This window comes from Symphalangus syndactylus, chromosome 2, assembly GCF_028878055.3.
Source record: "Symphalangus syndactylus isolate Jambi chromosome 2, NHGRI_mSymSyn1-v2.1_pri, whole genome shotgun sequence".
In the NCBI taxonomy this organism is placed as follows: Eukaryota; Metazoa; Chordata; class Mammalia; order Primates; family Hylobatidae; genus Symphalangus; species Symphalangus syndactylus.
In genome coordinates, this window is record NC_072424.2 from 140,971,724 (window position 1) to 140,999,586 (window position 27,863).

Sequence of the window (27,863 nt, forward strand, 5' to 3'; positions counted from 1 at the left end):
GGAACTGCAATCTTAAAGGATATAGAATATTGTGGGCCTATAATTAACACACTATTGACAGAATGTTTTTCATATAAATGATCAGTCTTTACTATTCTCTATTGTATTTAAGCCATTTATATTATAATATTTAAACACAGAATGGTAGAAAATTTCTTTTATGGGAAAATCTGGGTTTTTGTCTTTTTTTGCTCTAAGTGACTAATGTTTGTAATTTCTTAGGAATAACCAAACCCTTGATTCAGTACACACTATTTAAAGTGTTTAATCCAGAATTTAGCTGCGTTGTAGTGTGTATTTTGAGATGCCTGTTCTGTCCCGCAGTATACATGCTTGTTACCAGATAGCTAATGTCCAAGTTCAGAGAATTATTTGTGGCTTTTGGAAACATTTACCCATCCAAGCAAGGTAAATGTTTAAAATGTAAAAATGCTGATGTAAAATATAAAAATAACATTTCTCATTATACTTATTGAAACTACTGGGGTTAAAGGGAAAGAAGTGTTAACTTCTAGAAGATTATTAGATTTTACTTCCATCCACAACCCTGATTCTTTTGACTGTACTTTTGGGAAGCATGGTACATTACGTAAGAAGGGTATAGCTGTGGTAGATCTTTGTTCTCTTTAGGTATAGAATTGGAGAAGTTTTAGTTTAAAGCAAGTGTGAGAGCTTAATATTTTGATGGAGAAAGCAAGAAAAATGTTTTGCAAATCTCTATTCAGGGAACAACTTATTAAGGTGGTCATGAGACTGAAGGTATGAAAAGGAAGAAAGGGCCAGATGCGGTGGCTCACACCTGTAATCCCAGCACTTTGGGAGGCCGAGGTGGGCGGATCACTTGAGGCCAGGAGTTCAACACCAGCCAGGCCAACATGGTGAAACTCCATCTCTACTAAAACTACAAAAATTAGCTGGGCCTGGTGGTGTGTGCCTGTAGCAGGAGAATCTTTTGAACCTGAGTGGCCGAGGTTGCATTGAGCTAAGATCACGCCATTGCTTTCAAGCCTGGGCGACAGAGCCAGACTCCGTCTCCATTTTAAAAAAAAAAAAAAAGAAGAAGAAATAGAAGTATTCCTTTTCTTGCTAAAGCAAGAACCAATAAATTGTTATCTTTTTCATTGAAAGTAGTTCCATCTAAATTACTTTAAGAGCCTGACTTTTTGGAGAATGATTACATTCATAGGAGAAGAGCATGTAATGTTGAAGATACATTTCAATGTTTAGCCGTCTCTTAAATTTCCCTGGAGAGGAGAGTTCAAAATAAATCAACTCTTTAATTCCCTTATCGGTGACATAGATGCTTGGTCATTTGTTTTATTTAGCTGAAGGAAGCTGTGGCAAGTTGAGAATTCAGAGGTAAAGCCTTTGTGAGAGAGATGTAGTTTAATTACTTTAACTCTAGTTCTCCTGATCCAGGAAAGCTTTATTTTTACTTTCAGATGAAAACTAAGATTTGTTGCAATTTAACGTGTAACATGAAGCTAGAATAAGGTATATACATTAGCTATATACGTATATAATTTAAATGATATAAGTGATGTATGTATACATATAGTACTTATATTAAAATTTTACTGTTTTTCTGTAATAGGCTATAAATTTAGTGTATTGATTATCGAAGTATAATTAGCTGAATATAATTATTTGTTCATGAGATGATACTAAATTCAGTTCCCATAGATACTGGTGGTGATTTACTTTTTAAAAAGAGTTTTTCTTGTTACGTGCTTAAATCCACACCCAAAATGTAGCCATAATTGAGTTCAAGATTGTTTATGCCACAGTCTGAAAAACACCTGAAGTAATTGAGATTTTTGAGTGATTGTGAATGGATTTTAGAATCATGTGTTGAACAGTGACACCACTAAATTAGTCATAGTAATGTTACTGTTTCATATTGACAGTTTCAGATGTGATGCTTTTCAGTTTTTTGTTTTTATTTAGATAACTATTTTAGGGTTTGAGTTATAGTTATGCAAATTTACATTACAGTAATGCAAATATACCTTCCAAATTTATGTCAATATGTATTAGAAGCTAAAATGCCCTCCCCTCCCATCTCTGTTTCCCTCAAATTATTCATTTGAGGTTAATTTTAAACTCCGGAAAAGTGGTTAAGCCAAAAAAGGTCAGATCCTGGAAGAAAAAGCTCTGACCTTTTAAAAAGAGTGTTGGAAAAGTATTTGACGGTCATTTTCATAAGCTAAATGTACTGTGAGATTTGTGTTTGAGTAGCTTTTAAGGTTTTCTGGATTATGTGGTTGAATTTTAAGGAAGAACTTAGTAAAAATGAGTTGGGAAAGTTAAGCTGTTACATTCTACCTCCTTTTACTATGTATAGTAAATCTACATGTGAGAAGTCATTTGCAAACAGCATTTGTTAGGTGTCTTTTCTAAGTATTTTTTATGCCTACAAAGTCTGGGAAAAGACCATTTTCAGATTTCAGATAAATAATTATCAGATCAGTAGATACTGTCTTTCAGATTTGTCAGAATACAGTATTTCCAGAATATATAATTTTACATCATAGTCATCATTTATAATGATATTGATGACCAGTACTATTATTATTTTAAAGTGAAAGATATATATACATACACATACACATAAAGTCATGCATTGCTTAAAGACAGTGATTCTGATAAATGCATCATTATGCTATTTCCTTCTTTTGCGAACATCATAGGGTGTACTTGCATAAATCTAGATGGTATAGCCTACTACACACCTCAGCTATATGGTATAGCCTTTTTTGTTCCTAGGCTGCAAAAGTACAGCATGCTACTGTACTGAATACTGTAGGCAGTTATAACACAATGGTATTTGTGTAAACATAGAAACATTCTAAACATAGAAAAGGTACAGTAAAAATATGATATAAAAGATAAAAAATGGTATACCTATATAAAGCACTTACCATAAATGGGACTTGCAGGACTGGAAGTTGCTCTGGGTGAGTCAGTGAGTGGTGAGTGAATGTGTGAAAGTCCTAGGATACTACTGTGGACTTAATAAACATTTTGTTCTTAGGCTGCACTGAATTTATAAAAGATACTTTTCTTCAGTAATAAATTAACATACTGTAACTTTATAAACTTCTAAATTTTTTAAACCTTTGACTACAATTACAGCTTAAAATACAAATACATTATACAGCTGTACAAAAATATTTTCTTTATATTCTTATTCTATAAGCTCTTCTCTGTTTTTGAATTTCGCTATTTAATTTTTACTTCTGAGACCTTTTTGTTGAAGACAAACACACACATTAACCTAGGCCTACACAGGGTCCAGATCATCAGTTTCATCTTCTTTCACCTCCACAGCTTGGCCCACTGCCAGGTCCTCACGGGCAAGGGCTGTATTGCTTACCAGTGTGTCTCCAGAACAGTATCTGATACCATAGAAAGATAGGAACTATTGCATTAATAGTAGCAGATTCTTGAGCATGTATTACATGCCAGACACCTACAAATATTTGTTGTTCAAGTGGAAGAATTTATTCTATCAAACTCAGAATTTTCGCTCTAGAATAATCCTTTGTGTGTGTGTGTTTTTTTTTTTTTTTTTTTTTTTGATGGAGTCTCACTCTGTTGCCCAGGCTGGATTGCAGTGGCACGATCTCGGTTCACTGCAACCTCCGCCTCCTGGTTTCAAGTGATTCTCCTGCCTCAGTCTCCCGAGTAGCTGGGATTACAGGTGCCCGCCACCACGCCCGGCTAATTTTTTTTTTGTATTCTTAGTAGAGATGGGGTTTCACCATGTTGACCAGGCTGTTCTCAAACTGCTGACCTCAGGTGGTCCACCTATCTCGGCCTCCCAAAGTGTTGAGATTACAGGCATGAGCCACCGCGTCCTGAATCCTTTTTTTTTGAAACAGTGTCTCACTCTGTTGCCCAGGCTGGAGTACAGTGGCTTGGCTCACTGCAACCTCCATCTCCAGGGTGCAAGCAATTCTCACGTCTCAGCCTCCCTAGTAGCAGGTATTAAAAGTGTGTGCCACCAAGCCCAGCTAATTTGTGTATTTTTAATAAAGATGTGGTTTTGCCAGGTTGACCAGGCTGATCTCAAACTCCTGACCTCAAGTGATCTGCCTGCCTTGGCCTCCCAAAATGCTGGAATTACAGATGTGAGCTACTGCGCCTGGCCTAGAATAATCTTAGAAGTCCTCATGGATGAGTAAATATGGATGGTGAAAAGCTTAAATGAGAATGTCTCGTCTGATTTTCATTCCACTTTTAATTTGAATATACCATTTCCTTTCCCCCCTCATTGTATCTGTCTCTACTTTTTTGTTCTTTTCTTCATTCATAGTTCTAATTTCTACTCACTGCCCCGTCTTTTCCCTCTTCTCTGTCTAGCTCTTACCATCTGTCATCACTGCTTTTCCCACTGTCATGATCACTCACTCTAGCAGCAACCAAATTTAACTTTGGGGATGGAGCAATAGTGCTGGAGAGGCCACATGGTATGAGTAAAAGAATACAGCTTTTGGAGTCAGAGCTAGATTTTCATCTTTATGTGGTCTTTGGTGAAAGTACTTAATCCCCAAATCTCTCTTTCTTAACTATGAAATGAAGGTGAAAATGTTACTTATCTGTAAGGGAATCTACCTGATAATACTAGAATAAAATGCTGACTTCCACCACAGAGTTCTTGGGGAGGCTTTTTATGTGGAAAGACATTAGACTTCGTTACTCTGAATTCTGGATTTGTATCTCCTAGCCATATAGACTGAATGACCTTAGAATCCAACATTAATGCTTTTTAATATTGGCATAACTTCCTTAGTTTAAGTTATATGATGAGATGTAGAAACTCAATAAAAGGTAAAATTATTCTTTGTGTTGTGAAGTATGTTTAGAGGTTTCTTTTAAGAGGTCATATTTTGCTACTCTGCTTCAACTATAGTTTTTGTTCATTTAGTTTGTTATAGAACTGGGACCATGTCTGTATTTGCACATGACTATATTCCTACGGCCTTGGACAGTGCCTGGTACATAGTAGGTGTAAAATACATAGTTGTTGAATACATATATGAAAAAATCATTATATTGTATCATTGATAAGACAGTTTTTTGTTTTTTTTTTTTTGAGGCGGAGTCTCGCTCTGTCGCCCAGGCTGGAGTGCAGTGGCGCAATCTCGGCTCACTGCAAGCTCCGCTCACTGCAAGCTCCGCCTCCCAGGTTCACGCCATTCTCCTGCCTCAGCCTCTCTGAGTAGCTGGGACTACAGGCGCCCGCCACCACGCCCGGCTAATTTTTTGTATTTTTTTAGTAGAGACGGGGTTTCACCATGGTCTCGATCTCCTGACCTCATGATCTGCCCACCTCAGCTTCCCAAAGTGCTGGGATTACAAGCGTGAGCCACCGCGCCCGGCCAATAAGACAGTTTTTTTTTTTTTTTTTTTTTTAAACAGATGATACTTTATTCAGGTCAGTTCAGTTTTGTTAAGTTTTTACTTTTAGGAAATTAAAAAGCTTTTATTTTATTATGTTCTGAATATATTTTTACTAAATATACTTTGAGTACAGGGTTAATCAGGACTGTGCAGGCTGTGAGTATAGGGTTTATGATAAAGCTCAGTAGGAGTGAATGATTGCAGTCCTTTCGTGCAACCCTGGCAGGAGCAGCCTTTTCCTTATTGGCTCGGTTTTTTTCTTAAAGCCAAGACTAGTCGTATATTTAGATGCCTGTATATTTTATTTTCTCATCTGATATGAGATATACTGGAAGAATTTAGCATTGATGTAATAAACATATGTTATTAGCAAAGTGTTCTAAACTTCTCAAGTCCAGAATAAAGAGACCAAGCCATTTGCAGAAGAGCACTGTGCATTTATATTACTTTAAAGGGAAGAGGAGTAAGCTAGCTAGAATTGTCAAGCAGATACCGTATTGATGCTTGAGTGAAGTTACAAGAAATGTTTTTGTAGCTTTGCATGTTTTTGTGCTAATAGTCCTAATATTTGTTCAAAAGGTGTTTTTTCTCCAAGGATGTAGACGTTACAAATATAGCAAAAGGCAAAAACAAAGCTATCTGCCCTCTCAGTTAACATTCTAATGTCAACAGGCAATAATCAATAAACAAGTACAGTAACGTATTAGGAAATATGAATTATAGAAATAAATTGAAGAGTAAAGGGGATCTGGAGTGTTCCTATGGATTGAGGCAAGTTGCCATTTAAAAATAGGAAGATCAAGGTTGGACTCCTTGAAAAACTGGAGCAGAAATCTGAAGGAGGTGTTAGTGTGAGCCATACTGCTCTCTGGGGAATAGCTTTCCAAGGCAGGGAAAGAGTTAGTGCAAAACCTTGAGGGCAGGACTAGCAGTTCCTTGTGTGGACTGTAGCCAGGGACGGAGGTTAGGTTGGTTAAGGAGACTAGGTCAGAAGAGCAAAAAAGGTGAGGGCAAGGGGAGCCTTTGTGGATGCTGTAGGCTATTGTTTATCTTTGTAAGGACCTGGGATTTTATACCAACTGAGGTGGGAAATCATAAGAGCAGTGGTTCTGGGCATCCTTTTAGAGAATCTGTGAAATCAGACTATCTTTGTGATAATAAGTTGTTATTTGCCATTTTCACCACCATTTACATACGGATGTACAGTGGAGTTTTCCAGAGGCTGCGTGCTATGTGATGTTGCAACAGATTAAATTCAAGAGAAGAGAGAATCCAGCTGTCTTTATTAAAACAGACATTTAAAAGATTGCAAAAGTATAAAACTGACTTTTTCAGTAATTTGTTTAGTTGGAAAATAGGTTATTTTCTGTAAAATGTGCATTTTTGGTTAATATGTGGTAAGTTTACTAGTATTTTAAAATGAATAAAAATAATTTAAACATCTTTAGTTTTAATTTCTAGTATGGTAAGTTTTATTAGATATAACTTTCGTGAACAGGGATCTCTTTGGGCTCCTCCAATTAATTTTTAGAGAGTGGAGTCCTGAAACCAAAAAGTTTGAGCAGAGGGGTGACATCTCACTTGGATTTCAGCAGGCTAACTCCAAAGAATAAAGAATAGACTGACCAAGGTAGTGGTGGAAGCAGGTGTAGACCAGTTAGGTTAAGATTAGGTAGGAAATGATTGTGATTAGAGCTGTAATGTTAGGGCTTGTGGTGGTGAAGTGAAATTGGGGATATAGTCTGAAAGTTGAGTACACAGTATTTGCTAGTGGATGGAATATGAAGTGTGAGAATGGACTTGACATTGTGACATTGTCCGAGATCAGGAGGAACAAATTTTGGGGAAGGCTTAGGAGTTTGGTCTTGAATGTATCAAATAGGTTGAGAAGGGAGTTGGTGATAGGATTTCAGTGTGGAGGGTTGGTCTGGAATGTCCATTACCAGGGCTTTTGTTGGATTGTATCAGTAATATATATATTTTTAAATATAGTATTTAGCTTCTATTCTAATCAGTTATACTTTTATAATCTCAACACAGAGTGCTGTATTCTGCATTGAAAAACTGATTAAATTTGCTTTCCAAGAATGTGATTATATGATAGAATGTACACTTGAAGAGGCAGTAAGAAAGTAATAAATGTAGATTTGCGGGTAGCATGACATGACTTAGATTTTCTGAATCTTTGTAAAGTAAACCAACTGGTTTAATTAAAGGAGATCATATTGCTTACCATATTAAAATAATGTTTTCAATACCAATTACTTTGACATTTGAAGGCACTGTGTAATATGTTGCTCTTGTTACAGACCAAGATATTTTTGCTGAAGTTTTATTTTTCTAATTCAATGTCAGTGCTTGTTGTAGGTCCTTTTGGAATATTGTGTATAGTAGATTGTTTCTTAAGCCTTTAAAAAAACTCTTCACCGGGTATGGTGGCTCATGCCTGTAATCCCAGCACTTTGGGAGGCCAAGGCGGGTGAATTACGAGGTCAGGAGTTCAAGACCAGCATGGCCCAAGATGGTGAAACCCTGTTTCTACTAAAAATACAAAATTAGTTGGCCTGGTGGCGAGTGCCTGTATTCCCAGCTACTTGGGAGACTGAGGCAGATAATGGCTTGAATCTGGGAGGCAGAGGTTGCAGTGAGCCAAGATTGCGCCACTGCACTCCAGCCTGGGCAACAGTGCGAGACTCTGTCTCAAAATAACAACAACAACAACAACAACAACTCCTCTTGGCTTTTTCATCGTATGAGAGAATTCCCTTGCAACACCTGTGAATGTCTTTTGACATGTATTTTCTTTTCTAAAAATGTCATGAAGTGACAGACATGTATTTGCTTTGTTTATGGAATTAAGGTGATACTGAGGTAAACCTATGCTACATGATTATAAACCTTAGGTTCTTTGTGTATTGAACTTAGGTGAAATTTTGAATACAATCGAAAAGGTTAATTAAAAATCAAATAAATTATTACCTAGGAAAAAGCAATTTACTCCTACCTCCTACACAGACGTAACTCCTTCAGAATTTTTGGGGCATCTGTTTCATTTTCACTCCGATTTACCAAATTCCTTTTAAAGCCCTAAGGGATTTGGAGCTTCAAGAGGGCGAAATACGTAGGTACAGACCTTTCCCCACTTCTTCAAGAACAAGTGTAGAGGAATCTCATTACATGAGGATTTGGTGTTTTACGACGATGTAATTTAAAGTAAATTCTGGTGGCCAGTAGTAGTTTAAGACATTTTAGATTATGTAGTTCTGGCAGGAGTAGGATTGTCTGGCCTGGAGTTCTCAACCAGTCATTGAGTATATACAGCCCTTGCCTGTGGGGGGTTAGTACAGAAGGAGTGCAAAATGGAATTCTCTGTAAGAAGACAAGGAGATGCATTTTAGGGCAGATAGAAGCCATAAATGTGATGTGGTCTAACGTGCTCATTTTGCAGATGAAGAAAATGAGACCCAGAAGGTTCAGTTCGAAGGCACACATCTCAGCTAAATCATGCCGGGGAAGCAGGAGTAAAATCCAGGTTGTGTAAACTCAAGGCCAGTGCTTTTTGCCTTACCACATGTATTAGGAAGATAGGCTTTTTATAGAAAGGTCGTTGTTTTGGATTGTAATCTTTCTCCACCTTCTTTAAGGAAGGTTCAAAGTGTGTGTGTGTTCTTTTAAAGCAGTATATTAAAGAAAATCTAATTAAAATTTACAGATAAAGTTTACAAAGCTTTTGCAAGGAAAGTCATCTGTAGTTGAGGTTAACATTCGATCTTGTATCTGTGGATATTTGTTTTGGAGAAGAATAATGAATATATTAAGCACTTATATTTAACCTGTATTTTGGATGATTGGTAATGATTGCTTATTTGAAGAAAGCAAATATGTATAATTAAAATTTTAACAACATTAAACTGTAGAAGATAACTATTTTGAGTGATTTTTTTCCCTCAGTTTTATCTTTTTTCACAGCTTTCATACTTTGTCACAATTATTTCCCCCTTCCCTCTTTAGAATAAATAACCCCAAAGTCCATAGCAAACACTTTTTAATTATTATTATTATTTTTGAGACAGGGTCCTGCTCTGTCACCCAGGCGAGTGCAGTGGAGTGATCATGGACCACTGCAGACTCTACTTCCTGGGCTCAAGCGATCTTCCCACCTCAGTCTTGAGTAGCTGGGACTACAGGCGCACCACCACACCTGATTAATTTTTGTAGTGATGGGGTTTACTATGTTGCCCAGGCTCACTTTTTAATTTTTAATTCTTTATTTTGAAATAAATTTAGACTTACATAACAGTGGAAAAAAATAATATGGATGTTAACTCATCTAATCATAGTATAGTTATGGGAAGCAGGAAATGAGTATTGATATAGTGCTGTCACTAATCTGCAAATCTTACTCAAATTTTACCTGTTTTCCTACTCAGTTGGTTTTTCTGGTCCAGGATTCCACATTGTATTTAGTAGTGATGTCTGTTTCGTTTCCTCTAATCTGTGGCCATTTCACATTCTTTCATGACCTTGACACTTTTGAAGAATGCTAGTTATTTTATAAAAATGTTCTTGAATTTGGGTTTGTTTGATGTGTTCTCATGATTATAATGAGGACCATTTTTGGCAAAACAATCAGACACAAGCGCTGTTGTGCTCATCGCAGTGGATCGTGCTGTGGAGTATATGTCTTTTTTTTTTTTTTTTTAAAGATGGAGTCTTGCTCTGTCGCCCAGGCTGGAGTGCAGGGGCGTGATCTTGGCTCACTCTAGGCTCCGCCTTCTGGGTTCATGCCGTTCTCCTGCCTCAGCCTCCTAAGTAGCTGGGACTACAGGCGCCTGCCACCACGCCTAGCTAATTTTTTGTATTTTTAGTAGAGACAGGGTTTCACTGTGTTAGCTAGGATGGTTTCGATCTCCTGACCTCGTGATCCGTCCCCCTCGGCCTCCCGAAGTGCTGGGATTACAGGCGTGAGCCACCGCGCCCAGCTGTTGTGGGGTATATGTCTTAATACTGGTGATATTAACTTTGATTAGTTGGTTAAGGTGATGTCTGTCAGATTTCTCCACTGTAGTTTCTCCTTTTTCCTTAGTAATTAATAAATGCCTTACAGGGGAGATACTCGGAAACTGTACAGCTATCCTTTCATATTTTTGCTCACTAATTTAGCATTCATTGAATGATTTTTGTTTGCATTGATTGTTACTAATTAAAATTATTTAAGGAAGATCTGTCCCCTTTCCCCCTTGTATTCATTTATTCAGTTATTTATATCTTTTCTTATGGGTTGTAATTCATTACTATCACTATATAAGTAAAAACTTTTAAGAAAAGTTTCTGAAAAGTTAATACCTTGAGATAATTCAAAATTCAGAGACTTGTAAAAGTACATTTTCTTCTGTTATCTTGGGTACCCGTTTCCATTGCCAAGAGTTTATTCTTTCAGAAATATTAAAGGATTGGGAAAAGAGTTAATAATAATTGCCGGATTCTCAGGTATTTCTTTTTACCTGGATTCTGATATCGAACTAGCTTGCTGTTGCATCTTCTTCGGATATTCATTAAAATGTTTCTTAACTAGTTCGCCATTAGATTTAAATTTACATTTTAATATAGTGACTATTATATATAGATGGGGACTGGCTTCCCTTGAGTATCCTAAGAAACGACATGACCAGAAGACCACATTTTCTATTAAATGAATAATAGTTAAATATTAACATGTAAAACTAAAGAGGTTTAAAAGTAAACTCTTTTTGGTAAGTTGAAACAAAAGTCAGTTTAAATGAGAAAGGCTGCCTATCCAATTAAGTAACTGGTTTTTCAAAAGTGAATGAAGGCCCTCCCCACCAAGACCCCCGCTCTGTTCTGTTCTTTTCAGTGACCTGTTTTACTTTCTGTGCCTACCGGCAGTATCTGTTTATTCATTCAGGATGTCGCTTTAGGAACCTAGACCTGGAGTTCATCCACAGAACTGTGTTCTGTTAAAATGGAGTGAAAGAAAAGCTAAAAAGACTTTTTTTCACACACTATTAAAACAGCGAACATACTGGTCTACACTTATTATAGTACAGCCAGCAGTACATCAAAAGGTGGCTTGTTCCATTTTATTTCCATTCTCTAATTACTGTTTCTTAAAATGAATTTTAAGAGTTTCTTATGCCAGGAAATCCTCTATGAAACTCTTAAGTAAAGCTGGTTAGACTAGCTGTGACTTGGTCCAGTTTCTTTTATTTTTTTTTATTTACCTTTTCTTTATTTTTATTGATAACATATTTTACATATTTATGAGGTATACGTGATTTTTTTTTTTTTTTTGCTACATACATAGAGTGTGTAATGATTAAGTCAGAGTGAGGTCTTCATCACATTGAGTATTTATTATTTCTGTGTGTTGGGGATAAGTCAAGTTCTCTCTTCTAGCTACTTTGAAATACACAATGTATTAGTTAACTAGTTGCTCTAATCTGCTGTTGAACAGTAGAATTCATACCTTTATCTAATTATATGTTTGTACCTATTAACATACTTCTGTTCATCTCTTCTCCTACTCATCCATCCTTCCCAGCCTCTGGTATCTATAATTCTACTCTGCCTTTATGAGCTAACTTTTGTAGCTTCCCTGTATGTATGATTGTGAACATAACGATATTTGTTAATTCTTTAATCACTGAGCATTAGTTGTTTTTTCTTTTTATTTTGGGGGGACAGTAAAAAGGGTATTGTAATATGTCCTCCTTCAGATTCTGGTGAAGACCAGTTGAGTCACGTAAAAAATAACTAGATCCCTTTATTTTTAGAGTTGGGAGGCAATGAGTTATAACATCTTTATTATGCTACTGTTTTTATATAGGCAGTCCAATGCTTGCAGTGTTTTGACATAAGCTTTCTGCTTTCTACTCTCCTAATAGGTGATTATTGTAAGAAAAATTTATATAATAACATGAAAGCTAAATAGTCCTCGTAAATTCATCTCCCAGAGATTATTACCGTTAATAGCTGTATCTTTTTTGACTTCTTTGTGTCTACCAAAAAAATATATACTTAAGTATAAATTTGATCATATAGTAGAGGTTCTTTTCTATAACCCTAGGAACGTGTGCAACTTACTATTAGGTACTTCTGTAATACAGAACTGCTGCTGAGAACAATCAGGGAAATCGAATTAACATTGTTACAAGGTTTTTGCTGTTTCGTATTTTTGCATGTGAAATTTATCGCCAATTGTGGACAATTGTTAGTTTTGGTAGTACAAAGAGGAGTTATGATTAATTTAATTTTGTAGTTTTTGTTTTTGGACTTAAGATTGTGAAGTACAGAGTACAATTTAACCCCCAGAATAAGGTTCCATCTAGAGAATTACTGATAGCTTGGGTTTTTTTTTTTTTTTTCTTGCCAGTTTGAAAGGAATTGCTTTGAAATTAAATCAGATTTATTTGGTTGTTAGAGTAAGCAAACATATTTCACTTAATAGTCTGTACTGTAGGCCAGGTGCAGCGGCTCACGCCTGTAATTCCAGCACTTTGTGAGGCTGAGGCAGGTGGATCACCTGAGGTCAGGAGTTCGAGACCAGCCTGGCTGACATGGTGAAACCCCATGTCTACTAAAAAAAAAAAAAAAAAAAAAAATACAAAAATTAGCTGACCGTGGTGGCGGGCACCTGTAATCCCAGCTGCTCGGGGAGGCTGACACAGGAGAATCGCTTGAACCCAGGAGGCGGAGGTTGCAGTGAGCTAAGATTGTGCCATTGCACTCCAGCCTTGGTGAAAAGAGTGAAACTCCATCTCAAAAATAAATAAATACATAATACATACTCTAGTAACTTGCTTTTTAATCTAGTTGCTCTCTGTACCTTGTGAACTTGGCCTCTTAAAAAGAGCACAGTGAAGTTAAATTCCATGGGTTGTTCTCAGCTCAAAAATAACTTTAAAACTTTCTCTATATTTAGTCAAGCCTTAATTAAAGTTTATTTCTTTTTACAGAAGAGATTGTTGTTAACCCTAAATTCATAAAGTTACGTACCAGCCACATCTTTATGAAGTGGCAGTTCTTCAGTTTTAAATAGATTACTAATATTATTGTTTTAAGATTTAATAAGTATTATCTAAATAAAAACGAGTAATTTGTTATTAAAACCTAAAATAACTGAATCTTAACTTTGCTGTTTGTGTTAGTGTGCTACTTTAATGTCTAGCAAGAGGTAGGGATTGCAGACAGTGTGGAAATACTGGAGCCTATTTAAGCTTCATATGAAAGCCGTCATTTTAACTTACCTCATAAAATGTATTTTATGTATATCAGATTATGTATGTGTTTATATATAGTTGTCATTTTACTGACAACTAAGATTTTCCATAAGTTAATGGAAAATGTTAAAAAGCACAGTATGGTCAAACGACACAGTGACCTTTTCATTCCTTTATTAGCTCCTGCTCTAGTACAATGATAAGGCAGATTTTGTTGATGGATTCAAATGTAATGTACAAAGAAACAGCAGATAGATACCCAGTGAAAAAATATATATGTCTATAACATCAGCATTGCAGATTGAGCAATTGAATCAGCTACCACAACACTAAGTATAAGATGCATTTTATGTGAGTTTTTCTTCAGTGTTTTAAAACTGTTTGTTTTTACAAATCCTGAAAGTAATTCTTTGATGCATTTTGGTTTTGAATTTTACTTTTCATTAATATTCTGTTGCTTATGATTGAGTTAGTAAATAGTTTTCATGTTTCATTTCCTAATTTTGATTTTCTTAGTTTAAATTTGTTGAAAAATTTCTAAACCAGAAAGTAATGTAGAGCTGTATATTGATTCTTTGGCTTTCCAGCATTGCAGTATTGATTTTATACACAGCCTTAGCTATGTATTTATATATATTGGGAAATGACTGCTCAATGCTGTAATTTAGATTTCTCACCCCATTTTTTTTTATTCTCTTAACAGTTTTTCCTGTTGTCCTTAATTCCAGTGTTCTAGTTTTCCAGAGTGATTGATCTGTTAATTAAGTCCAATAATTCATATATATGTAATTGGATTTAACATATATATGTGTAACATATATGTATAACATATATATATAACTATATATGTGTGTGTATTTTTTTTTTGAGATGGAGTCTCACCCTGTCACCCAGACTGTAGTGCAGTGGCACGATCTCAGCTTACTGCAGCCCCCATCTCCTGAGTTTAAGCAATTCTCCTGACTCAGCCTCCCGAGTAGGTGGGATGACAGGTGCCCGCCACCACACCTGGCTTATTTTTGCATTTTTAGTAGAGATGGGGTTTTGCCATGTTGGCCAGGCTGATCTTGAACTCCTGACTTCAAGTGATCTGCCCACCTTGGCCTCCCAAATTGCTGGGATTACAGGGGTGATCCACCACGCCCGGCCCAGTAATTCAGATATTAAAAGGATGTGTACAAAAGTAGCAGAGTGCACGTACAATAATTTGGATACAGTAAAAGAGTAGTGGTAATGGAAAAGCCAAAGACAAACATGAGCTGAGGCTGTTGAAACATAAGAATGACTTTAAAACCTTTTAGTGAAATCCATAGTTGGGTGAATTAAGGGGAAAGAAAAAGGAATAAAGGTCACATAAAACAGAACTGTGTAGTGACATCGGAGCAGAATTAACTGACAGTTGAGCCTTAGTTTGGAAAAGAAAAGAAATCAAGATAATCACTGTTTAAGAGTGATAAAAGATAAAAGAAAAGAAATCAAGATAATTAAAGCAGAGAAGTGTGACGAGGCAGTAAGTAGTAACAGGTTTTCAGGCCTAAACAAAAAATAGTTTTCAGCATAGTGAAATTCGAAAAAAAAAAAAAAGTAAATTCAAAAAATTGTAGAAAATGGGAGGAGCCTAAATGCTGTAAAGGCAAATACTCCCCAAAGCTGAAAAATGTGTATTCTAAACTTGATGGCATAACCTGTAGATTCCTAAACAGATTATTTCCTATTTAAACTGTTGGCTCCAGAAGGAGGTTCTGGTCCCATTGTAGCTTGGGATTTCATCAAGTAGCAGATAAAGATGTGCCTGTATTTTGGGATCTGGGCCAAAGAAATCTGTGCTCTATAAACTTGCAGTTGAATTCTTGACTCAGAGACTATTCATCCTTAAAGAATATCAGCTGATAGATTAATATCAGTCTGATGAAGGGGTATGTGTAGCAGAAAATAACCAGGAAAAAAATTGAAATCTTCTGTTGGTGTCTGAACAAACAGTTGTGGAATTATGGAATGGTAGAGATTTGTCTTAACACCATTAGGAAAATATCAGCAGTGTGCTGTGTTTGCTAAGGAAGTAAAGATATTCTTAAACATCATCAACTCTTAAACAGTGATTATGGATGGGGCAGGGTTTGGGACTAGAAGTTGATAGCCTCAGTTGGCTTACCCATTGATCATTATGGAATGTTGTGTACAGTATAGGGTTTTGCATATTAAAAGGGACCTAGACAAATCAGAGTGCATCTAAACAAGTGGGAGGGTATAAAACCATGTCATTGGTTTAGGGAAGAGGACACTTAGATATTTTAGAATTTTTCAAATGTTTGTGGGGCTGCTGAGTGGTGGCCAATGGTAGAAATTTTAGGAGAGCAGATTTTGGTTTATTAAAACAGATTTATAATATTTAAGATCTTTAGAGATGTCTAAAAATATTGGGGATATTTAGACAGAAAGTACATGCCTGAGGTTCATGTTGGGAGAGTTTTTGTACTACGTGTGATTAAGCAAACGGTTTTGAACTTTTAGTTCTCTGCAACAACTGCTGCGGGTTGATGAAGGTGGTGCGGTTGGTGGTGGGGCATTTGAGTGTTGTAATGTTTGATACAGCAAAATAGTGTGTACAACATATTAGTTATGAAGCATTTCTATGTTTCATGAGAACGCCTGTGAAGCTATTACTTACAAAAGGACTAAAGCATTTCCCAAACCCATACTCGTTGCATGTTTCCATAGTAGTTTGGCTATAACTGTATCCTCCTGCTAGGATAACATTCTCAGAAGCTGTGATTGCCACGACTTACAAATGGAAAGTTTTAAAGGCAAAACTTTTAAAAACAGGATTATGGAGAAAAAGAATAAATGGGGCTCTTGCATACCAAGATTGGAAACCAGTGGATTCAGTTCATTCATTGAGTAAGTATATGAAGCACAGACACAGAGAGGTTGTAAGAAAGAGACTTGTCTAAAATCACAGTTACTGTTAGAACTGGAATCAGAACTTGTTCTGACTCGAGTGTTCTGAATAACACCAGGAAGTGCTGATGATTTTCTGCTTTTTTTCCCCTGTTTATAAAGGTAGTACATAGTTGGCCAAACTCAACAGCGAATAAGATTGTAAAGTCCTTGAGGACCGGAACTATGTCTTAGTCACCTTTTCATTCACATCATTACTGTCCTATACATTAATTTGTGTTCTGTTATGAAATTGAGTGATATATCTTAGAGACTGAAAAAAATCATGGTAGAAAGACTTCTTATCTGTCTTCCTTATTAGAATAAGTTCTTTGAGAGCTGGAACCATGACTTGTTTAACTTTAATGCTCCAGAAACCTAGCTGTTTCTTGCCTTTGTTTACCCCCACCAAGTATTTATTGAGGGCCAGCTGTGTTCCAGGCACTGTTCAAGGACCTGCGGACACACTGGGTAACAGAATCTCATGGAACTTTGTGTTATTAATCAAGGAATCACATAGGTATTTATAAAAATACAACTTAAGTGGTAAATGGATTGTATCATCTAACCAGATAGATGCTTATATATGAGGACTGTTGGTTTTATACATTTTATTTTTATTTATTTATTTTTTTAGACAGTTTTTTGCTCTTGTTGCCCAGGCTGGAGTGCAATGGCACCATCTCGGCTCACTGAAACCTCCGCCTCCTGAGTGCAAGCGATTCTCCTGCCTCAGCCTCCTGAGTAGCTGGGATTACAGGCGTCTGCCACCATGCTCAGCTAATTTTTGTATTTTTAGTAGAGACGGGGTTTCACTATGTTGGCTAGGCTGGTTTTGAACTTCTGACCTCAAGTGACCTGCCTGCCTTGGCCTCCCAAAGTGCTGGGATTACAGGCATGAGCCACTGTGCCCGGCACGTTTATTTAATTTTTTAATCTAGTCATTTTATCTGAATTTTCTGATAACTTGCAATAGATTCTTTTTGTTTTTTTTTTTTTTCTAAGTTTGATAAATTTGTTTACCTGGAAAATCAGTATTTTTTCTTCCCTAGATTTATTATATTACTATGGTTACTTAGTAGATTTTTCAATAATGAACTATTCTTGCACTCAGGGTATAAATTCTACTATGTCTTAGTGCATTTTTCTTTTTCTATTTATTTCAGATGTTTGCATCTGTATTTTTAAGCACATTTTATCTATAGTTTTCTTTCCTGCTGTTATTCTTAGGCTTTGATATTGGTGTGGTGCTAACTATATAGTAAGAATAGGTAGTTTCTGAAGAAGATATTTAAATGATAATTATACAGAAAGTGCTTTTTTAGTCCAGAGACCTGGCTAAAGGATATATGTGTGATTTTAATTAGATTAAATTTTTCTAATGCCCCTTGGTTAATTACTTGTTGTAATTATGTAAATGATGTAAGTGAGCATGTGTTTAAATTATTACTTGGTTGTTGAAAACTTGAGAATTGCTGTCATATGCTAATTTAAGATAAACACCAATTTGATACTGGACATTATTAGGAAAGAGTTAATTATGAAGCTAGAAGTATAAAAAGAACCTTAGGAAATAATAAAATTCTGCCCTTATCATGTAGTCAAATCCAAGGTAATCTCTAGATTTTTGTTGATTTTATTTGCTATTCAGAGAAAAGCATTTGGTAAGCTTTGACAGGCAAATTGTTATTTAAGAGATAAAATTTGTAATATGAATATTGGTATCACTGAAGCAGAAAATGTATTACAGTGCCTTTTTTAATTGGTTGAGATTTTATAACTGGGTAAGAGTACCTTTGATCCTGCCTTTTGGCTGTGTTGGATTTTATTTAACCGAAACTGATTTAAATAACTAGTTAAAAAAATTAAAGAGTGCCTTCGTATTTGGTAGTTCCTAAGGAACTATCAATAGATTGAACTTCCCCGTGTTTGGAAAGCATACAAAATACATTTAAAAAATACATTTTATTTTTAAATACTAATGGATGCAAGCCTTTCTCCCAGGGAGGACACAGTCTATAGGATAGAGAGACATTGCATCTGCATCTGGCTAACCTTAATAATGACAACCCTTATTAGGCAGTATGTTCCAATGGACAGGAACCTGTCTTCTGGTGCATACTAGAAGCTTAATAATTTTTGAAAAGATCCATTTTCTTTATGGGACTTGGCTCATTAAAATAGAATTCTCCTACTTAAAAAAAAATGTATATGTATATCCAAGAACAGCAATACAGGTCTTTAAAAACAAGTCATTGATTTTAGGTATCGCTACTTCCTTTTTTATATTTAATATTTCAGTTATTAACCCAGTGTAGTTTGAGCTGTTACCATCTTTCCCTTGAAACTTCTCTGATCACCAGTGGCTTAGTGGTCAAATCCAAGGTACCATCTTTTGCTGTTTATCTTACATTCTTTTGGAGTATTCGATACTGTTGATCACCCTGTCCTTGAATCTGTCATTTCTTAGCTTCTATAACACCTCTCTTCTCTAGTTCTCCTGCCTACCTCCATTTCTTCTTGGTTTGGATCTTTTTTTCCTTACCCCTTCCTTTTTCTCAAGTGCATTCTGTCCTTCTTTCTCCTGTTACTTGCTCTAAGACATCTCTTCTGATAGCTTTAACCATTAAATTTGTATATGAAACTCAGACTTCTGCTGAACTTGCCGTCTGTTGTCCTTTGAACATCTCTGTTTGGATATTCCAAAGATACCTAAAAATAATCGAAGTGGTCCAGTTTAAATATCCTTCAGACAAATTAGTTCTGAAGTACAAAAGAGGCTTTGGTATTAGTTTTGTCTGACAGGCATTCTTATAGGTGTTTACTGAAGCTATCATTTGGAATGACTGGCCTCGTTTAGACTTGGAAAAATTAGATAAACTAACAAGTCCATATTATACCAGTTAGGAAGGAGCTCGGGCTTTGAAGTTAATTTAATAAGATATGTTACTTGATTCGTATAAAAATTGGTTTGCGGTAGAAATTAATTAAGGCTATAGTCGTGTTAAACATGGACTTAATCCAGAGAATGATGGAATAGGCCAGGAGCTCTTTATTCGAGTTTTAACGCTTTGTCAATGAAACCCTCCCCTGCCCTCTCTTTTTTCCTCTGGACTAGCAAGAATATTTTTTTTGTCTAACACATTTAAAATTTTTACTTTTAACAGAAATTAGCAGAGTACGGAAAGACATGTACAATGACACATTAAATGGCAGTACAGAGAAAAGGAGTGCAGAATTGCCCGATGCTGTGGGACCTATTGTTCAGTTACAAGAGAAACTTTATGTGCCTGTAAAAGAATACCCAGATGTAAGTATATTTTGTTGTTTTATTCAATTTTGTTCTGCTTCACATATTTTGGGAAGAGATATATTTGGTGGTAAATACTTAAGCATTATTAACCACTTTAAAAAAAATGCAGTCATCAACTGAAGTGTGAATAATTTGGCATGGATAATTTAAAAAAATTCTTTCTAAATATGTTTCCATTTGATTGCTGCTATGTCACTTTGGAAATGCACATGGTATAGACTCTTGGGTTTCAAAACCGGATGAGGAATTGTGGAAAGCACTTTGGCCTGTCACAGAGCACCAAGCACAACTTCGCTCATCTTTAATCTGACCTTCAAGAAGCCACAGCTTGGGCCACAGCATTCTTTCTGTAAAATGAAGGTGTTGGACTATAAGGTTCCTTTCAGCTCTAAAATTTTATTGAAACCACTGATTGTAATCTGATTTTTCCCCCATCTTAGTCCATTGTTGAACTATTCTCCATAAGCATCTTGTTGTGAATAGCCTCCTTGTCCCATATCTGTTAATTTCTAAATAAATCCAGATTCTTTGCTTTTTGTTACAAAGCCCTGTATGATACGGTCCATTCTATTTCTCTGGCCTCATCTTAAATGATTTTCCCTCTTCTTTACCACACTGTAGTCACATTGGCCCTCTTTTGGCTTTTAGAACAAGTCAAGTCTATTCCCAGTCTTAGGGACCTTAATTTTAGTTGTGCTCTGATCTCTACTGGATGGCTGCTTCTTGTCATTAAGAATTTAGCTCAAATGTCACTTCAGAGAGGCTTCCCCTGACCTTTTTATTTAAAAGCCATCTATCTAGCTACTCACTGTTTCACATTGTCTTTTTTTTCTTTGCAATAGTACTTATAATCGGGCATTTTTCTGGTTTATTTTCTCTCTCTCTGTCTCCCCGGAAGAATATAAGGTGTACATAAAATAAGAACCTTGTCTTTGTTATTCACTGCTGTATCCCTCATAATATTGCCACATAATAGGTAACAATACTTGTCGAATAAACCAAGAAAAGATGATGGCTTTTTGCTAAGTTTCAGAGGACTTTTATGAAAGCAGATGAAAAAAGGAGTTACTGTAATGTCAAAAATATGATGTTGTGCTCTATGATTCATTAGTTATATGGACAGAATACTAGTCTGTAGTTGAGAAATGTCTTAAGTTGAATTAATAGGAAAAAGCTTTGATATTTTAGTTACATTACAATTTGCAAAAATTGATCTGATACATTTTTTTTAAAGGTTATATACATTTACTCTGGTTTTATAGGTATTTTTGGTTGCAAATACACAAATAGTCTTGGATAATGTAGGAAAAGAGGAGTTGGTTGGAAGATTATTGAGTAACACAGAGGATTAAAGGAATAGCTGGAAAACAAAGTGCCATGTTAGGCTAGGAATCAGGGCATCTGAGAACTTGAGCAGCAGGAGTTTGTGGAGCTTCTCGGTTGAGAGCCTTGCTGACATAACTTGGCATTGGTGCCTCCCAGACTTTATCTTTAAAATTCGGATTCTTAGAAGAGTCAATGTGTTTTGGGCCTTTCTGACTGGGGAAGTGAGGTTACCTACCATTACCTAGACAGGACCACTGTGAGCCTACCCTAAGTATTAGGATTATTCCTAGAGATGAGAAATTGTGATTTGGGCAGCTGTTCCAATTGGGGTCTACTGCTGTTAGGTTTTTCACTATCCTGGAAAGGATAGCAACTGTCTGTTTTGCTTATTTAAACGTTAAGGGATAATGTTTCTGCAGTGGGCATTAACATAGAATATGTAAGACTATAAGACCTTGATAGAGAATATAATGTTAATCTGTCTGGTTCCATCTCTTAAAAGAAATCCTATTTAAGGAAGGGGTATTTATGCATTCTTTAAAAGACATGGGTTTCATACAGTCTTCTAAGTTAGGACTTGAGTCCAGAGGGCACCTGTTCACTATATTCTTTCCTTCCTCCTCCCGTTGTGACTTCTTGCCACGGTGAACTACTATTACCGACAGTTGTGTTGGAGCGTGGCATTTGTCTTGATCGGTGATTCTCAAAACACAGTCCTTGGACCATAGTATCTACGCTTTCTGGGAACTGTAAATGTTCAAGCCCCTTTCTAGACTTATTGAATCAGAAACTCTGGGGTAAGGGCGAGGCCTAGCAGTCTGCCTGTTAAACCCTGTAGATAATTCGATGCATGCTGAAGTATGAGAATCACTCCTCTAATTTTTTTTTTTTTTTTTTTTTTTTGGAGAGGGGACAGGGTCAGCCAGGCTGACAGGTAGGTGATCATGTACCTGGTCATTTTGCCAGCCATCGTTTCAGGAGGCCTGAAACGGTAAGTGGTAAAGTGATGAATTAAACAGTGTCACTGGTCTCGTGGAGTGGACATTTCAGTGGCAAAGACAAACAGTACACAAATGAATCTATAGCTGTAATCAGTGTTACGGAGAAACATAAAGTGGGGTAGACAGATGAATAGTGACTGTGTATGGAAGAAGGTATTCATTTTTAAGGGTAATCAGGGCAGAAATCTCTTACAATATGATGGGAATGGAGAGACAGGAACAGAATGATAGGAGGAAGGCATGAAAACCATCTGGGAGAAAAACATTCCAGGCAGAGTGAACAGCAAGTACCGCTGACTCAGGCAGGAATGTGCTTGGGAAGTGTTGTAAGATATGAGGTTAGAGAGTTAGCACAGGGGCAGTGTCATGCTGTGGTCAAAAGTAGGAACTCAGATTCAGACTTCTAGCTAGTTTTGCTGCTTGTTTTTGTGACTTTGGTACTACACTTGATCTTAACCAAAAGGCCAGGAAGTGATGATGTTTTGTGACTTTAAGCAAGTTACTTTTCATTCCTGGTGTTCAGTTTTCTCATTTCTGTAATGGAGATATTAAACCTCTGACAAGATTATGAAGACTAAAGAGTTAATATGAGTGAAGCAGTTGGAAAACGTCTTTATGCTATATGTCACAAGAATGTAAGCTCTATGAGGGCAGAAATCTTTTCGTCTTTCAGTGCCATATTTCCAGTGCTTAGAATAGTGTCTGGTAAATGGTGTATGCACAGTAAGTATTTGTTGCGCGTATTTGTATGAAACTCATTCTTACAAATATTTTTAAACTTTTCTTTTTCTTTAAACCTGTTGTCTTTTGCATTTGCACATAGCACCTTACTTACAGAAGTCAGTGTTAAGTTAGAGATGTGTTTTGGACTTAGCAGTGCAGAGCTCTGAAACTGATAGGAGAAGAAAGTCTCAGACTCAAGGTCTGAGAAATGAAGCAGTGCTATAGTCTGTAGCCCTTTGCAACGTTTTTGAAGTTTGGCCTCATGATGTGAGAATGAGAGGCTAATATGAATAGGCCACTGAAAATGTATTAACATTTTTACAGAATTAATATTTACTAATAAAGCAGACTTCTACTGCATCTCTACTGTGTACGAAGCATGTCCTGGGTAAGAATATTTAATTCTTTTGAAAAAACTCTTTGATATAGTAAAGACAGTGTTTTTTAGTCAGATAGGCCTAGGTTTTGAATTCTGGCTTATCCTCTTATTGGCTGTATTTGTCAACAGTTGCCACAATAATGCTCCATGATAAAACACTCTAAAACTGGGTGGCTTAAAAATAATAATCATTTATTTCTGTGCTCATGGGTCTGTATGTTGGCTGAGGGTCTACTGATTAAGGTGGAACCTAGCTTGATTGAGGCTAACTGTAGGTTGGTTTAGATCTTCTCCGTTTATGTTCCTGCTGGGCCCAGGCTAAAGCAGTGGCTGCTTAGGGCATGCTCTTATGGCAGGCCACTGGAATGCAAGATCTAAGCCAAACTGCATAAGCATGTATAAGGCCCCTGCTCTTGTTGCTTTCCGTTAGCCCAGTGATTCTCAGCTGGTGGCAGTTTTACCTATGGGGACATTTGGCAATGGCTAGAGATACTTCTGGTGTCTAAACTTGGGAGAGGGAGTACTATTGGCATCTAGTGGGTAGAGTCCAGGGATACTGTGAAACATCCTGTAATGCACAGGGCAGTCAGCCTCCGTGCACCTCCAGCCCCCCAACAAAGAATTATCTGGCCCCAAATGTCAGTAGTGCTGAGGTTGAGAAACCTTGCGTTAGTGTTATCAAGTCACTTCATTTACAATGAGAAGGGGACTGAAATAAATATTTGCCGAAAAATAATTGAGATGATCACATTGGCTTTGAGCATACGCTTGCTTTTTAGAATCTGTTTGTCTATGAGGTTATAAGGTTCACTTCATAGGATTGTTTGGAGGAGTAAAGGTAACAAATGTGTGACACCTGATAGAGCAGGCACTCTATGGTTTTTGTGATTACACATAAGAAAAATAATCCTGTTCTTGAAGGAGTTCAGTCTTGTATGAAGGATACAAGATTAAATTATTTAAGACTTTAAGTTTCTCATGCATTCATAAAACTACAAACATGAAAGAACATTGAAGTTATATTTAGACCATCAAATTGTTTATTTGGCTGGTCAGGTTTTCTTGTTTGAATCCATGGAGATGTGTTATGAATGATTATGAATAGAGTTAACTGATTTATATAAGTAAAAAGTGTTATATTTTGAATGAGTCGGTAATAATTTTGTCTTTAAATTTGCCTGGTTATCAATTTCAAGTTGTTAGAAATTGTTCTATAGGATCTGCCAGAGTAGTAGACTTGATAAATATTGGCAAGGTCTAGCTGTTGATGATACTAGTCGTCCTGTTAAATACGTGAACAGATTAGATTGGTAAACTGCTTCCTTTGGACATGATTTGATGATTAAATTGTAGTGAGACTTCTTGGAGTTTTACGTGAATATAATTCTGATTTTCTGATGTTTTTAAAATGGGCTTTAATTTCGAATAATAGCTTTGAAAGGCATCTCTTGGGTCTAGGCCATCATGAATACCCATATTGTCAAAGGTTTTGTAAGACAGACAAATGTCTTTTCAAGGATTGTGTTTTCAGCCTGTAGGATCCCAGCCTGGTTGCTATAGTTAGTAGTTTAGATTCATAATATTATTCACAGTACACTCTACTGTCTCTCTTATAATAATACATGTTGATGATGGAACATGAGTTGTAAGTTCTCTTTCTGTTTCATTTTCCTGGGTTTGCAAATCAGCTTAAGCTAGTCATAGCTTCTGAATTAGTTAGCGTAGGGTTGTTATTTGTCAGCAGTCTTGAGAAGTTGGTGTCAAATTGGTTGTTGAGCTGGCATTTGTTTTAGAGGGATTATGGGGAGAGGCGCCAATTCAGTAAGTTATCTTTCCTTAAAGTCTTTGTTCCTTTGACCATTGTGGCCTTCTTATTGTTGAAGGATTAATCAAGGACCTCAGGAGTCTTGATGTACACTACTTTCACTCTCATTCTTCTGAATAACAAATGATATTAAATCAAAATTTAATGATATTCAAAGTCTCCTTTTTCAATACCCAGGTTAACACTTGATTTTTGCCTGAACGTGATCATAATTTTGTGAGTGAATATAATAATGCTTTAAAAATACGATCTGCACATCTCTCTTTGATAGTTTGTACAGAAATCTATTTAAAGGTAGTTCTTCTCATAAGGTTAGTATATATTTTCATTCAATGGAGTTGTGAAGTGATTCAGATTACATATTAAAGTTTTAATTTAGCAGTGTGATTTGATAATATAGGGCATATCTTTACGTTTTAGGTAGGGAAACTTATTGTTGATGTATAAGTTCAACTAGATTAGTTTAGTAAAAGCCAATTTATGACTCTTTGTTTTGTTTTGAAGTTTCTTCTTTATTTCACTCTGTAAGGGTATATTTAGGGCCTGTTGTGTACCTAATATTTCACAGGCTTTTTATGGTTTGGGATATACCAAATTTCTTAGGATGTTAGTAAATAATTACAGAAAGGGTTACAGGACAGTCTGAAAACAATACATTTTGTTTAGCTGATATTTTTCCAATGTTTAACGTTTCTTTACATAATAAGGCTTCTCTGAGTTTTAAAAATTCAGGCACTTTCTTTTGTAAATAATATGTTTTAATATTTGATCGGAACTAGTGCTTAGAAGAACAAAATAAAGGATGGGGTTGTTAGGGAAGAATTATTCAGATTAGACAGAGACGTTTATCTATGGTTTATCTAAAAAGAGTTTAATATTAGGATCTACTCTGTTAAAATTACTGCTGCAAAGGACTTATGGATAATTTGATATCTTCTCATAGGTATTCAATCTCCGTATCTCTAAGATTCTTGCTGAAATAGCCAAAGTATGTAATATGGGAATCGAGAAATTTGCTTCTCAGTGCTATCCATATTCCAGGAACATTGAGCTGTTTCTGATAAAGATTAAAGGAAAGCTCAAGGTGATGATCTACTTTCAGCCCAATTTGAGAGAGCAGTGTCTCCGGGAGTAAAATGGCTAATAACAGAATCTTCCTCATCCTAACCCCTCAGAATTGTCACACATGAAATGGGCTATGAAGCAGTCAAAGGTTATACTGCTTGAACTCTTCCACTCATTTCAGTTCCTCTTTATAACTAGGTGACCTAAATTTATTTTGTAAGTTAATGAGACTGTGTTTTCTTTTGATTTCAATTTGGGCAGAAAAGTACCTTAGTTTTTGAGATCACGTGCCTTTACTTTAGGGATGTTGAGGTTGAGTTTTTCAGCTACTAGCTTTTGAGCTAAATTCAGTTAATCATTTCACTGGGAAAAAATACACATATATTTAAGTAATTTTTGTTTTGTTTTATCTTAGAGACAAGGTTTCATTGTGTTGCCCAGGCTGGTCTTGAAACTCCTGGGCTCAAACAATCTTCCTGCCTCAGCCTCCCAAAGTGCTGGGATTACAGGCGGGAGCCACCGCGCCCAGCCAGAAAACATTTTATGTCTTAATAAACCCAGGATTTACAACAAGGTAGCTTACAAATAAATTGAGGATTTCTTGAAATCTTGTTTTGTCTGCCATACAACACTGCTTTTCCCAAGTCCAAAATCAGTGTCATCAGTAAGCAGCCTGTCTATCATAAACTTGAGCATCTCCTTGTTTCATATTGGTATAATATTTTCTTTATTATTTGGTAGGGAATTGATTGACTTTGAAAACTTCTATGCTGTATTGTTTGGAGTTACAGAACAATGATTGTTTTGATTAGTTTCTTTCCTTTGTACTTTTAAGATTGTGTATAAATTTGCCATGTTAAGGGCAGATTAAAACAAACCTCTTAAAATTTGAAAAGTAATTAGAACTTGAACACTAAAAAGGATATGTGAATATAAAACAGCAAAATTTTGGTATCATTTCTTCATCCTGGAAATGTTTGTGTGTGGTCTGTGGTACGTAACAGGGCACAGGAATATGAAAAGACATAATTACTCTCATGGTACTTATATAGCCACAATCCAGGTATGGAATAATGAGAGCTTGAACTCAGGCAATGGCAGTTGAAATGAAGAGCACAGATTAAATAGGGAGAATCTTAAGATTTCTTCATCTTTTACGTGTGAAGGCTAAGAATGAGGGAAGGGCCTTGCTGGTATTGCCATTCATTGAGAATAAAGATGTATGTGATGATTGTTAAAGTGGTGACAATCAGTAAAAGATATGAAAATATTGAGAAGCCCGAGATGTGATTATCTGAAATGATATAGTAATGATATGTTTGGGATATATGTGGGTGGGGAAGAAATGATAAAAACACAACTGGACTAATTCTGAAAGTAAACTTGGGATTTGAATAGAGTTTCTGTAAACTGAGTACTAAACATTTTGAAAGATTAACAATAATGAGAAAACTAACCATGAGTTTTTGTTGTTATCAGGGTATATGTTAAGGTCTTTAGAAGAGAGGCATTATACTAAAGTGTCTGAACTCTAGAATCAGTCTAGGTGTTCTAGGATTTGGGCTACTGATGTAACCTCGCATGTATTAGATGTAGGTGGTAGTGGTAAGCACGGCGCAGTGGTGTTTTGAGGATTAAGTGACCTAAT

At 36.1% G+C, this 27,863-nt stretch overlaps 1 protein-coding gene across 11 annotated transcripts in view; it reads left to right on the top strand.

Annotated features, from left to right (window-relative positions):
- Positions 1 to 27,863, top strand: part of QKI (QKI, KH domain containing RNA binding) — a 173,591-nt gene that overhangs the window by 29,844 nt on the left and 115,884 nt on the right. For all 11 annotated transcript variants that reach the window (XM_055269255.2, XM_055269245.2, XM_055269236.2 and 8 more), the window contains one exon: positions 19,751 to 19,893. In XM_055269255.2, the coding sequence (XP_055125230.1) occupies positions 19,751 to 19,893 (143 nt within the window). The remainder of the gene's footprint in view (positions 1 to 19,750; positions 19,894 to 27,863) is intronic.